The sequence below is a fragment of the Strigops habroptila genome, chromosome 9 (genome assembly GCF_004027225.2).
Source record: "Strigops habroptila isolate Jane chromosome 9, bStrHab1.2.pri, whole genome shotgun sequence".
Taxonomy (NCBI): Eukaryota; Metazoa; Chordata; class Aves; order Psittaciformes; family Psittacidae; genus Strigops; species Strigops habroptila.
In genome coordinates, this window is record NC_044285.2 from 26,910,250 (window position 1) to 26,923,874 (window position 13,625).

The 13,625-nt window shown below is 52.6% G+C and overlaps 1 protein-coding gene and 1 long non-coding RNA gene across 7 annotated transcripts in view; one reads left to right on the forward strand and one right to left on the reverse strand.

Moving 5' to 3' along the window:
• Positions 1 to 3,847: 3,847 nt before the first annotated feature.
• Positions 3,848 to 6,955, reverse strand: POU3F4 (POU class 3 homeobox 4). The gene has a single exon (XM_030497739.1). The coding sequence runs from the start codon at positions 6,865 to 6,867 to the stop codon at positions 5,761 to 5,763; it is 1,107 nt and encodes a 368-aa protein (XP_030353599.1). The 5' UTR covers positions 6,868 to 6,955; the 3' UTR covers positions 3,848 to 5,760.
• Positions 6,956 to 8,092: 1,137 nt separating this feature from the next.
• The window catches only part of LOC115612884, an 88,806-nt gene continuing 83,273 nt past the window's right edge, over positions 8,093 to 13,625 (forward strand). The window contains exon 1 of one of the 6 annotated variants that reach the window (XR_003993195.1): positions 8,093 to 8,205. This is a non-coding gene — a long non-coding RNA (uncharacterized LOC115612884). Of the gene's footprint in view, positions 8,206 to 10,568; positions 10,636 to 10,715; positions 10,817 to 13,625 lie in introns of those variants that run through there. The other 5 variants (XR_003993192.1, XR_003993197.1, XR_003993194.1 and 2 more) reach the window with 5 other exon arrangements.

Sequence of the window (13,625 nt, forward strand, 5' to 3'; positions counted from 1 at the left end):
CGTCCAAGATTTAATACTGTTTTACCATTTTAATTAGGGACGTAGTTCTACACGTATTTACAAGCTGGCATAGCACACAGTGCTTTCTGTGAATCAGCAAGCCACAGATCCATGTGCAAATCCTCCACAAGCGTGTGTAAACCATGGCACTGTTCACATCGCCATCTTTAAATCCTCTTGCTTATCCTCTTTTCCCAAATCTTGAAAACTCAACAAGCCCATTTGGGGCAAGATTTCACATACAGCATTAGAAGTCTAGCTTTCTTTTGATGACATTAAACCAAAAGTTATTTAGTTGGGCCCCTTCCATATCTTACAGTGTTAACAAAAATAGATGCTTATTGCTTTAATACAGATTTTGATTTGGAAATTATTTACCATTTAGACTTTGTATGCTCTAATTGCTTTTGATTCTTCAGAACACATATAATGGAAAGCAGCTGAAAGACTAGGGCTTAAAAATGGGCTCTTGCACATTTGAAGTAAATTTTATCCTGCAATCAGTCGTAAAGATCTTAACTGCAGCTATCACATATCCTAAATATGTAATTGCTGTGGAGCCTTTCCAGTCTATTGCTTACAGGACACTAGAGAAAGGGGAAAGTGAGTACAAATGCAGGCCCTGATGTTTGTGAGTATTTTGAGGAATACTCAGCGGGACTGGCCACCTGCCTAAAGTCTTGGATATATATCTTTTTCTAGGATGGAGCTTTGGAATTAGACTGTGCAAAGACACACGTGAATAATTTCATTGGCATGAAGCAGCTCACTGAATTACATGGAAACTGTTCTGGTGAGTGACGTGATGAATTGTGGCTGCATTTTGGGATCAGACCCTTGGACGAAGGGCATCCCCACAGCCCTGCATGCTCCCTGGCTCCTGGGGGAAGGACTTATGTTTTAAATGTACCTCCACATGTGGATCTGCCCTAAAAATCAGTGGTGCGTGGATACAGGACCAATAGGACAAGGTGCTCTAGTCTGCTCTGCCTGAACCTACGGAATTGCTGCTTAAAAACAAAGAAAAAAAACCTCAAAATACTTAATTTTGGGGGATTTTAAACACATCTTGTTCAAATGAAGTCTAGGTAAGGGTTGGATGGTCTGTATTCTAAATGATCAATAAAGAGCGCTATAAAGTGAAACAGCATCTCTACTTGTAGTAATTTTTGCTTTCAAGTGAAGCCCCTCCTATGGTCCTGGTCATCTTCAGAAGGGAGGAGAGCACAGCTTGAAAACATTTGAAATTTAAACTTGAAGGGAAGCCTCAGGTTCTCTTCTTTCCATATAACATAAACAGCAAAGAAGAGTCAGCCTCAAAAATTGTTTAAGATGTTTAACACTGTTAAAATCACAAAAGTGGTGTAATTCATTGTTACCAAGAAGTTACTTGCTTTCAACCTTTCATTCTTTAAAGGATTGTGTGAGATATTTCCATACTAAATTATTATCTCCCATTAGGGTGAATGGCTGCTACATCCACACCACAAATTCTTCATACCGGGAGACATGCATATGCGAAGGCTGCAAAGGTGAAGCCACTTGGGTCCTTGAGGAGAGCAGAGGGAGAAGCTGCTGAAAGCCCTGAGGTTTGCAGAGGCTGCTGAGATCGATGCTTGATCGTGGGCAGCTTACATAAAACCTGGGTATGCTCGTTCTGGATTTATTTTATTACAACGAAGACCAAATTTGGAGTCTCTCGCTCTTATGATCATACCCCGTGCTTCTTTCCACCCCCTCTTGTTCTTTTTTTTTTAGATAATTTCCTAAACTCAGAAGATAACCTGATCCATGACTGTGAAGCTGAAGTTTCTCTTCCTGCTCTTGGTTTGGTGGGACTTTAGGACTCTGAGCATCCCCATGCTCCCCGCTCCACCCAGATGCACTCAACAGCCCGAGGCCTCCCCATGCACGCCATGCACGATGGGCAGCAAAGCAGACAACAGTGATCTGTACTTAACATTAGGTGGCACAAAAGAGTTCCTTTTGCTCACAGGAATACTGGAATATATGGGCAATAACAAACAGATTTTCTTTTCTTTAAATGAAATTATCCTTCCCTATTTTTTTCCAGCTTTCACGTAGCCTTTGAAGTACTTCTGTTTATAAACTCGCTTGATTTCATCTCTCATTGCATCTCTTTTGTCTCTTAATGTAATTTGTTTTAAAATCACACATAACCCAGCCCCTGCTGCAGTTGTATTTACAGAACAGCCAAAGGGCTCTAAACCAGACTCATTTCAGTGAAATACCTTTTGTCATTCCTCCAGACCAGCGCTGCCTTTAAGGGCTTCACCTCTCCAGACCCTGCGTGTTCAGAGCCAGCATGACCACGTAGGGTATGTTTTACTGTGAAGTTTCTCCTCTGTGTCCTCGGCTGCGGCTATTTACAAACCGCGGCCATTTAGTCCTGGCTTGGTATCCACGCTACTCGCTGCACATTTATTTTGTTTCTGCAGTTGACTTGAGAAATAGGATCTGGGGGGTAGTTTCCCTTCTCCTCCTGCTGTCATCCTTCCTGAGGCAGTTGCAGGTTGGTGTTCCACTGCAGAGGCAGCCAGGCTTCATTGCCCAGCACAGGGGCAGCCGCAGGCTGCTTGCCCCAAGACCAAGGTGTCTGCGCTGTGCTGCAGCTTGCAAAGATTTTCAAGAAATAAATCAGTTTTATGGTTAAGAAACAAAGCATCACCCACTGTATACATCCCAATGCCTCTCACTAACAGATACCGGGCTATGGTGGTTGTAGCCGTGTGGGAAGGTGCCTGTCCACTTGTCATCCTGCTGCTGGGTTATGGAGACAAGAGACCTCACTCTGCTCTTGGGTCGCTTCTCGGGACTCCAAAAGGTAATTCTTCCCTCCCCTACGTTGCTGGCGAAAGGGTTGGTTATTGTTTTCCCCAAGGTTTGGCTTCAGAAGGGGGAAAAGGAAAAAATAACAGCCCCTTTGGCTGGTGCTGCCCTGAAGTTTGCTGCTTTCCTGCCTCCCGCCCCAGCAGCCCCCCTCCTTCCCAAGCACGGCCCGGCTGCCGGGACTGGAGCTTCCCCGCTTCACCCCATTAGATGTGATTAACTGTTATTGTTCCTCCCGAACACTCCACGTCCCGCCCGGGGGGGAGCGGGAGGCGGCCCGGGGGGATGTTGTAGGGAGGGGGTCGGGGCGTAGGAGCCGCGGCCCCTCCGCTGCTGGGAGTGGGGAGGAAGGACGGAACAAAAGAAACTTCCTTCGCGCCCCGATTCCTGCTGCTCGGGGTGGGGGGGACGGGGACACTCCCCGCCGCGTCCCCATCGGCCGCGGGAACCGCGGGAGGCACCAACCGGGCGGTGGCGGCTGCGCGGGCGCGTAGTGCCGCGGTGCGCTGGGGCGAGGCGGGGCGGCAGCGCTGCTACACCTTATATATATATTTATATATACACACAAATATTTGTATACACAGTATATATATACGCCACTCCCGAAAACGCCGCAGCGCCTCTTTCCCACCCCAACCGCGCATTTTCCGCGGTGCTGCGCAGGTGTAACGCGGCCGCACGGCACGGCCGGGCCCGGGGGCACCGGCCCGGGCAGCCCCCGCTGCGCGCACCCAGCGCACAAACCACGCAGCGGAACTGGTCAATACTTTTTTTTTTTTTTTTTTTTTTTTTGTAAAAATGTTTATTTAAACCTTTTTTCTTTTTTTTTTTTTATCCTTTTACAACAATAAAATATTGCGTCAATATAAACCCCTTGACTAAAACCTGTCGACAACCAAACGTTACAGCGACTCGTGTGATTCGTTATTATTTTTTCCGACACCCATTCAGGCTTTTTCTTTTCTTTCTGAAACGTTTTTTTTTTTTCTTTTTCTTCTTTTTTTTTTAACATAATGCGGAATTTATTGAAAATAAATAATTGTTGGCAACTGCAATAGGCAATTTTGGATAAAATAGTTGAAAAAAGCAACCTTTAATGAAAATAGCGTTTATTATACATCAGTTACTAAATGAATAAACTAAATGATCTTTCTTTAAATTAATAACTTCCAAAAAACGTTTAATATACAAAACTGTACAGTTATAAAGTTGGCAGAAATAGGCAGGTCCTCAGTGTCGAGTTTCTTTTTCTCTTTGTTTTTAATTTTTTCTTTTTTTTTAAATTTTTTTTTTTTTTTTTTTTCTTTAGCGCTTACTGAAAAATACTTGAAAAATATAAATGTTGAAAGGAAAAAATCTGAGCGCCGGGGAGGGATTGGGGCTGTGCGGGGAGCCGCGGAGCGGGGCGCGGATGCAGAGTGGGGCCGCACTGGGCCCCGGAGGGGTCCTGCGGGGACCCTGGGGGGGCCCGGCCCGGTCCTGCCCGGCGGCCCCGAGCCAGCCCGGCCGCGGGGAGGGTGCGGGAGCAGGGGGTGACCACGGCCGTGCGCTCCCGCATACGCACCCGCGCAGCAATTCCCTCTTGCGAGTGGGTTTGTGGGCGCTGTGCACCCGGCCCTGTGTGCAACACAACTGGGGGGGGGCCGGCTCCAGGTCAGCACCTCCCCGTGCCCAAAAACTGGGGTGGTTGTAGCATTTTAGTGACTTTTTCTTTGTTTTGTTTTTTCCTCCCTGTTCGTGGTTGCGGTGTTTTGTTTTTGTTTTTCTTAATAAAAGCTTTTCAACAAATCCAGCATCTCCCTGTGACACGGAAATAAGCTCAGCGTGAACCAAATGCGGGTGTTTGCTGTCCCTCTCCCCTCCAAAAAGAAATCATGAGACCCCCCCTTTCCTCTTCACTATCGAAACAAAATACAGAGAAACCGATTTCCGAAGCCAAAGCGCAGGAGTATAAAGGTGTTTTACTACAGACCTCTCAGTCTGGCGCTGATCAAAAAGCCCAACTCATCTTCGGAAAGAAAGCGACTGGCAAATGCCACGGGTTTGTTTGTGGTGCTTAATTTATGATAAATCTCTTATAAATAATTATTTTCTTTTTTTTTTTCCTTGGGAGAAGAGAGTGGAGGTCAGGATTGGAACCCGACCGGTTTACGGTGTTGGGACGTTCCTGAAAAAGGAAGAGAAAAGCTGCAACAAATAAGCCCGTTCTTCAGAACCGCGCGGGCGGCAGTGGGGTGCGCGGGGCTCCGCGGGCGCGGAGGGGAACCCCATTCCTCGGGGGGGTGGGGGAGGGAGCTGGAGAGGGGGAAGGGCCGCAGCCACCCTGCCCCGTCCCCACTGAGTGACATTGCCGGTGCGTGGGGAAGGGAGAAACGTTTTGCCTGCTCAATTCGATACAAATTAGGTCACAAATATTGTGTACAGTTTGTAGTAAAACACCTCAGACATTTAAAAACGCTATATAAGTCTTTAAAAATGCAAAACTAGTCTATTGTAAAACAGATTCACCTGAAATACAGCTGATATAACCAAGGCGCTGGAAGGTTATTCATAGGCACACATCTGTCTTTCCTTTTCTGTCGGGTTTTTTTTTTTCTCCTTTTTTCCCGTGAGTTCTTTTTTTTTCTTTTTTTCTTTTTTCTTTTTCCCCCCCCCCCCCCCCGTTTTGTGTGTGTTTTGTTTTTGTTTGGTTTTTTTTTCCCCTTCGTCTTAGTAGTGACCGAAACCAAACCTTGTCTGCGAGTAAACACCGTGCACTGATCAGCGGAAAGGTCGGAGAGAGAAAAAATATTGCCCAGGCGGCGGGCGGGGAGCCCCCGCTCCGCGTCTCCTGCCTCTCGGAAACCATAAGTTAAAGCCCCGGCGGAAAATCCGCGCTGCCCGCAGTCCTGCCTGCCCGGACAGCCCCGGTCAGAGGTCGTGGCAGGCCGTGTCCGTTTTCACGCCGTGGGAATAGACGTCGTGCTGCGGCTGCTCGCCCGGCGGGGTCATCCGCTTCTCCTTCTGCCGCCGGTTGCAGAACCAGACCCGCACCACCTCTTTCTCCAGCTGCAGGCTGTCTGCCAGCGAGGAGATCTCCTGGGCAGCCGGCTTGGGGCACTTGAGAAAGTGCGTCTCCAGCACGCCCTTGACACTCACCTCGATGGAGGTGCGCTTCTTCCTCTTCCTCCCCTGCGCCGCGATCTTGTCGATGCTGGTGGGGCTGCCGGTGGAGGAGTCGGCCTCCTCCAGCCACTTGTTCAGCAGCGGCTTCAGCTTGCACATGTTCTTGAAGCTGAGCTGCAGGGCCTCGAAACGGCAGATGGTGGTCTGCGAGAAGACGTTCCCGTAGAGGGTCCCGAGGGCCAGCCCCACGTCGGCCTGGGTGAAGCCCAGCTTGATGCGCCGCTGCTTGAACTGCTTGGCGAACTGCTCCAGCTCATCCGAGGTCGGCGTCTCCTCGTCCGAGTGGTCCTGGCAGTGGTGCCCGCCCAGCTCTCCGTGCTCCCCGCCGCCCTCGCCCCGCAGCCCCGGGTGCAAGCCCTGCGCGGCGGCGGGCGGCGGGGTCAGCCCGCCGTGCTCCAGCATGCCGCCCACCGCGAAGCCCGCCTGCGAATACACGTTGAGGGGCTGCCCGGCGGCGGCGGCGGCTGCGGCGGGGGGGGCCAGCGAGGCGCTGTGGGCCGGGCTGGCGCCCCAGGCGCTGGGGTGGTTGGCGTGGGGCGAGTGATGGGAGACGTGGGGCGAGCGGTGGTGGATGATGGCGCCCAGCTGCAGGTCCTCGCGGCCCGGCTTCACGTCGGGCTGCTCCAGCGGGCCGCCGGCCAGCGCCGAGGGCCAGGGCCCGCTGTCGCTGAGGCTGGTCACCCAGTGGTGCCCCAGCGGGTGCCCATTGCCCGGGACGCCCTGCAGGTACTCGCTCTGCAGCAGCTTCTGCGGGTTGCGGAAGGGGCTCCCCTGCTGCATGCCCGCGCCGTCCGCATGGGCGAGCGAGCCGGAGCCGAGGAGGCTGTAGGGGTTGGAGGCGGCTGTGGCCATGGCCGCCGCGCAGCCCCCACGAGTTATACTGTGGCGGCGCCGCCGCTTCAGCCTTTGACATCCACCGGCACGGCGGCCCGGGCAGCGGCCGACCGCCGACTGGCAGCCGCGCAGCCCAATGGGGCCGCGCCGCCGGCGGGGCTGCACCGCACGGGCCAATGGGAGGGGCGAGGAGGCCGGCCGCGGCGGCGGAGGGGCGGGGCGAGGTTGCCGGGGGCTGCGTGGGCCCGAGGCAGGAAGTGAATCACTCCGCCGGCACCGGGGGCCGGGCGCGAGGCGGCCCCGCCGCTTAACTCCTTCCGCGCCGCGCTCCGCTTCGCGCCGGGCGGGGAAGGGAGGGGAGGACGCGGGGCACGGCTTAAATGGGGAGCGATTAGCGCCGGGGGAGCGCGCGGCAGAGGTTAAACGGCGGCGCCCCGGCGGCAGCCCCGCGGGACCACCCCTGTGCAGCCGGTGCCGGCCTCCACCGCGCCTCCGGGACCCTCACTGCTCTCCGTCTCCCTCCCCGGCCCGTCGGTCCGGGCGGCCTCCGCCCTCCGGTGCACAGTGCCCCCCTCTCTGCTCCGCCGCCCCGGGCAGCTCGTCCCCCCGCCTGCCCCGGGCCATGCGCTCTGCGGTGCTGGCGGAGGTGCAAAAACTACGTGGAATAAAACACCACACTAAAAATAATAAAAACAGCCCCAAAAGGCGCTTTCCGGTAAACCCCGGTGGTGCCTCTCCTCAAAGTTTGCAACACGGAACGCAAGGGCGCGGTGCGCCGTCGGTGCGCGCCTGGAGTGCGGTCCGCAGGGGGAAAAACATTAAAAAAAAACCCCAAAAACAAAACGGGAGAAAATGGAAAATAAAGGGGGGGAAAGGCGCGTGCGGCCCCCAGGCCCCACCGGAGGGGGTGGGGGGTGGGTGGGGGGAGCTCCGTGCCCCCCGGCTCGCCCGGGCCTGGCGGGCAGAGCCCCGGCGCCGTTCCGCACTTGCGGAGTCCCGCCGGGGCGGCAGTGGGACCCTCCGCGGCGGCGGGGCGAGGCAGAGCCCTGGCACCCCCGGCCCGCTCCCGAGCTAAAAAATGACCTTTCCCTGCATAATTTTGGAGGTAACCTAGCTGCGTAATTATATTTGCACTTACAGAAGACTGCATCAGAGTTCCCTTATTGGTTTGAAATTCCATTAAATATATTGCAAGAGCTCCTAGGTTAAGCTTGATTTAAATTTGCATACATTTTCATATATTTAGCAGAAATAAAAGAAGGCTTGCAGCTACCAGAAAGTCATTAAGGCATTAGTTTCTCTGAGAAGACAGATCTGAAGAAAATTCAAGAAAATGAGAAAATAGATATAAATAAGGTGAGCGCTCCTCTGATTCCTTTATAGCCGGGTAGCGTCGCTTTCCTCATTATAATAATAATAATCGCAATAATTTCTCGCCGGGGCTCGGGCAAGGCGCAGCGTGCGAGAGGGGGCAAAGGCAGGGCTGGCCCTCAAAGAGCAGGGGGTGCGTGGCTGGAGGCAGATCGCGATATATCGAGGAGGCTGTGGGTCCCCGGCAGGGCCACCGCTGCGCTGCGCACCCGCGGTCACTCCGCGCCTGCCGCAGCCCCCGGGGCAACTCGGAAAATAAATGAAAAAATAAAGTTTGCCGGGAGTGGGGAAGCGGAGAGGAGCTGGAGCGGAGGGGGCGGGGGGCGAGAGGTGGAAAATGTCCCCGAGAGAGCTCCGCGGCGAGGGCTGGGAGCGGAGCAGCGGCAGCCAGCACCGCGCCCGCGGAAGGCGGGAGGGCACAGAAAGAGTTATATCAGCAGCCCTCTTTCTTTTTTTTCTTCCCCTTTCTTTCCATTCCTCTCCCCCCCCCCTCCACCCCCCCCCGCCTTCACAAGCTTCTCGAAATAAATATCACCGGAGCGGGCGGAAGAGAAAAAAAAAAAAAAAAATTAAAAATCCACACTGTATAAAAACTTAACTAAATTATTTAAAATTAATTTGCACTTTAACTTCCGAAACAATTTTTCAAATCCCATTGCCCGTGAAAATAGATGTGCGGATCCGCCGTTTAATTAAGACAGAGTCCCTTAGCAGGGAAATAAAACCCCGAACGTCCCATTTTAATATTAGTTGCGAATGTGTCTAAGGCAGAGCTTGGCTCCGCGGCACTCCGCTTCTGACGGCGGAGCCTCGCATCCCGCCTGTAGGAGAGTATGGTGTATTTTATAGTGTTTTTATCTGCATATAGTTAAATCTTCTTGCTGTTCTAAGTAATCTGCTGGAGAGGGTTTCTTTAGCTCTTTCCTGTCAGTCTAACTTCCCAAGTGTAACAGATGCCGCTCTCAAGCGGTCCTTTCTGCTGCTTTTCTTTATTCAGCCTCGCATATTTCTCCCCATGATCTGGGTTTCCATAGAGAGAGGAATAAAAGGGGGACCATGGCCACAAATCCCCTGCCCCATGCAGAATAAAAGAGCCTTATTCAATAGACGACCCCGTCTGGACATGGGAGAAAAATAAGTACATGCAAAGCTACTGTTGCAAGAATTTGTAACTTATTTTTCATAGACTGAAATCCATTAAAGTTTTTTTTTAAAAAAAAAAAAAAAAAGGAAAAGTTTCGGGGTTTGGACGGGGCGCTCCATCCCTCTGCCCCCGGGAACCTCCGCACCGGAGGGACCCGCGTTTCCGCGACAAATAACTCCCTCTAATATGTATTTTTTTTCTGCTAAATCTTTGGCATGGAAAAGATCGCACAATAGCTGAAGGCAGCCTACCGTCTTGGGGCAGCTAGAAGTCGCTATAGAGAAAAACCCCCGCTTTGAAGTGGAGGAGCCGTGATTGTGCCGGGTCCCCCTCGCCCGGCGAAGGCACAGGCGGGACCAGGGGTCCGGGGATCCCCTTCGTCCCTTCCCCTTCGTGGGCAGCGGCCCCCACGCGTGGAGCCGGCAGGCGGGCGCACCTCGGGGGGCTCTCCCGGGCGACAGACCCACAGATACCCCTTTAAGAGCCATAACTAAAACGCGGGATGCGTGTGTTGCGGGGGTGTGTGTGTGTGTGTTTGTGTCCCTAAGCGGCTCTATAGGCGCCTCTCCATAGGTGGGGACCTCGGAGAGAGTGAGCCCAGAGCAGGAGGAACGGGTTTATTATCGTGGCAGAGCTGATTTTATTGTATTTTATTTTTTTCTTCCCCTCATTGTTCATCTGCGGGAGGGGAAAGGATAAAAAAAAAGAGAGAGTCTAAAAGGGGTTCGTTTTGATTGTGTTTAATACAGCATGAAGCTCGGAGCGGTAAGCTGTGGCTCGGTGTCATGACCTCTATATTGAAAACTTCACCTTCAACACAAGTTCACTTTAGAGACAGGACGAGTTAGATTGCGCTTGGTGGGAACAAGTGCAAATTTAAACCCAGAGTCAATCAGAACTGGGGTGGGGGCTGGGAAAGGGCAATTTAAGCGGTTCTGAAGGCAGGAGTTAAGGGTTGCATTGTGTGCATCGAGGCGCTGAAGCCCAGCACCCTCACCTCGGCGAGCAGGGCTGGGAGAGCAGCTCCTGGGTCTCCGGAGACGCTCTGTGAAAACCCAAGCTGCATGGGAGACGCTTAGGAGAAGAGGAATTTGCAGGGTATTAGCAGAAATTAGCCAATGCCGACACAAGCTCAATTAGTCCTTTTTTTTTTTTTTTTTTTGGTCTCTGTTGGCTGCTCTTGAACGTGAGTAAACGCTGTGCAGGGAGAGAGGAAGGAGAGCCACGGCCAGGAGATGGACTGACAGATTGCAAATTCAAATAGTCCTAATGTAAGAATGAATGCAGCCCCCACCCTCCCACCCCCCCCACTCCCCAATCTCTCCAAGCACCACCAGCCCGTTAGTAATAAGCCCGGCACGGAGGGAGCGTGGCTGCGGCGGGGCTGGTCCTGCGCCCGGAGAAAGGCTAGGGAGGGACAATAAAGCCAGTGCCGGGCAGAGAAATCACAAGGTAAATGGCATTTGTATTCTAACTGCTGCGGTTTCCAAAGCGTTTGGGGAGACTCCTTGCTCCCCTGCTCGAATCGCCTATTATTATTGTTATTGCCATTATTATTATTATTTTCCACATTGTTAACGTTTGAAAAATGTACTTGCTTGGGGAAAAAAAGAAAAAAAAAGAAGATAAAATGTCGTTCATTTGTGCTCTACCACGTCCTGTTCAGGTCACTGTTATTTTTTAGCTGGGTTGGTTTGCAGCAGGTCTTGTCTCGAACATTTGGTTGATTTGCAGTCGAGAGGGGGAAAAAAATGTAGTGTTATATATATATATATTCCGGGAAGTGTCTCCAAAGTGCACATCTTTACCGTGGGACCGGTCTTACCGTTTATTAAATCCACGTATGGAAACGTCGGGGTTTGTTGGGATTAATGGAGAAATGTGGCTGGCGAGCGGGGCTCCTGCACAGGGTCCCTTCCCTGGGCGGTTTTTGGCAGCTTTTAAGGTCACGTCAGGAGTTAATAGCACCGCACAACACCGCGGATCGCTACTTCCCTTTTACGTAGGCACTTTCCTCCCAGCGCCGCTCACACAGGCGTGATGACAAGGACGCGCTCGTTTCACCCCGGCCCGAAATCCCGGGTGGGTTTTTGCGAAGGGTCCTCACCCACCCGCACCAACCCCGGCACCCACCGCCGGGAACCCACGGGCGGGCCTGGGCGTGGATTCCCCCCTCCCAAAAACAGAGGCCGTTCTGCCTGTATTTTAACAATAACGCAAATACGATTCCTGAAGGGACAGATTTCTGCTCAGACATATTTAAAGGGATGCGGATTGGATTTGAAAACGCACCAAACGGCGTGTTATCTAACCTCTGTTTGCCACCGAGACACTGAATAGCTCCATTCCTCGCATGACAAATACCTGCGTTGTTGTTTGTTAGCTTGCTGAGAAATTTCAATGTGGCTGTTTCTTTCTGTTGTTGTTGTTTTGTTTAATTTTATTTATTTATTTTAACCATACGTTTTCCCAGCTTTAACATTCAGCATGCAAAAGTATCCAGGGATGTTTCCGATTCTGCAGAGGGATCTAAACGCCTCCTGCATTTTGAAGCGCTTCGTCATTCCTAGGTTCACATTTATAAACACGTAGATGGTACTGCTAACTCTTTGTTTTCTCGCAGGCGAAATTGTTACGTCTTGTTGAAAAGTTTACTCCCAGTTTCAGCCAGGTGATGCCTGTCAAAGCTGTTATAAACCCTTAACTTTCAGGCCAGGCTGTGCTGATAAAAGGTGTTTCTTTCGTGAACCGCGCTTGAGCGAGGCACAGAAACATTGAGGGGCCGGGACGCGGCTCCGGGGCCCGGCCGGGCGCTGCCCGGGCCCGGTGCGCCTCGGGCCGCCGATGATGCTGGAGCAGCCCCCCCGCTGCTCCCCTCTGTGCCGCTGCCCCACTGTGTCCACCAGTACTAACGCAGCCCTGCAGAGAGAAGCTGCCTCTCCAGCCGCTCCTCCCCCGGCGTTCGAGGTCCCCTGGCATTTCCTGGCACCTTTTCTCTTCCTCCACCCCGCGCCCAGGCACAGGCCGGCAAAAGCGTCTGAAGGCTGGAGCACCCCTTTCCCGGGCCTTCCCCGCGAGGAGAGCGGGGGCCCGGGCATTAAATAAATACATCAGCGCGGTTCCCGGGGCAAATGGAAGCGCGTTCGGGAGAGTCGCCATCAAAGGGGGAGAGGGAGCCCCTCGGCTGCGCCGCCTGTAAGGAATAAATAGGAATAGTTCCAAGCCGGGGGTGCTAGCGGGGAGGGAGCTGGGCCGGGGCAGGGGTTGCCCGGTGCCTGCTCCCGCTCCGCCCGGGATATGCACTTGGCAAACTTCTAATGAAATCATTGGCGGTATAGATTTTTGGTCCTTTTTTGTCATAGTTCAGGCATTGGAAAGTGTCCCTCTTGAGGATGGAGGAGGAGGGCGGGAAGGAGCGGTGCAACGCGGGCTCTGTTGGCCATTGGGACATTTCATATTTTAGAAAACAAACGGCGTGCCCCAGGGTCCCCCAGAGAGCAAAGGGACTCCGGGAGGCTTGAGCCAGCTCAGTGAAGTTGGGGGTTTAGAGATGCAAGAGTTGCAGGTACCACTTTTTAGGCCCTTCACGGACCCGCCGGGGGCAGCCGTGGGGTGGTGAACCGTGCCGGGGCCGCTGGTCCTGCGCTCGCCCCGGGAGAACCGGCTCCCCGCCTCGGGCAGCACATTTTTGAAGTGCCACGTTCAAGTGTCTCCTATTTGCTGCTTCTCCAAACTGTTTAGAAATTACTAGTAGTGGGTAAGTAAATTGCAAGTAAACCTAGTGAATTAGGATGATTCTCTATCAGTTTAATTTATGTTTTATAGTTAGTTTAGCCTTCTGATTTGATTGCCTTAGTAATGTGAATTGCCTACAGCTGCTGATGATACAGCTTTAATTCTGTTTTAAAGGTCATGTAAACATGTGCCTGTAGCATAAGGAATGCAAATTCAATTCCCTTTTAATGCTTCCTCACATTCACTTCACAGCCTTCACCTAGAAAATTAGCAGGATTTAATAGAAAGCCACTTGGATGCAGGAAGAGCCCCTCACCCTCACGGGCGGGGCTCCTCCGGGGCCACCCCACACCCGGGACGCCAACACCCGTGGGCTTCCCACACCCGTTTTGGGGGAGATGGAGGCGGAACAGAGCCATCATCATCATCATCTCGGCTCTTTATTTAGCTGCAGGTAAACAACACCCGTCTGGATCACCAGGATACATTGCGAGTTGCCCCGCCAAGGAGCGAGAGCACCAGGCAG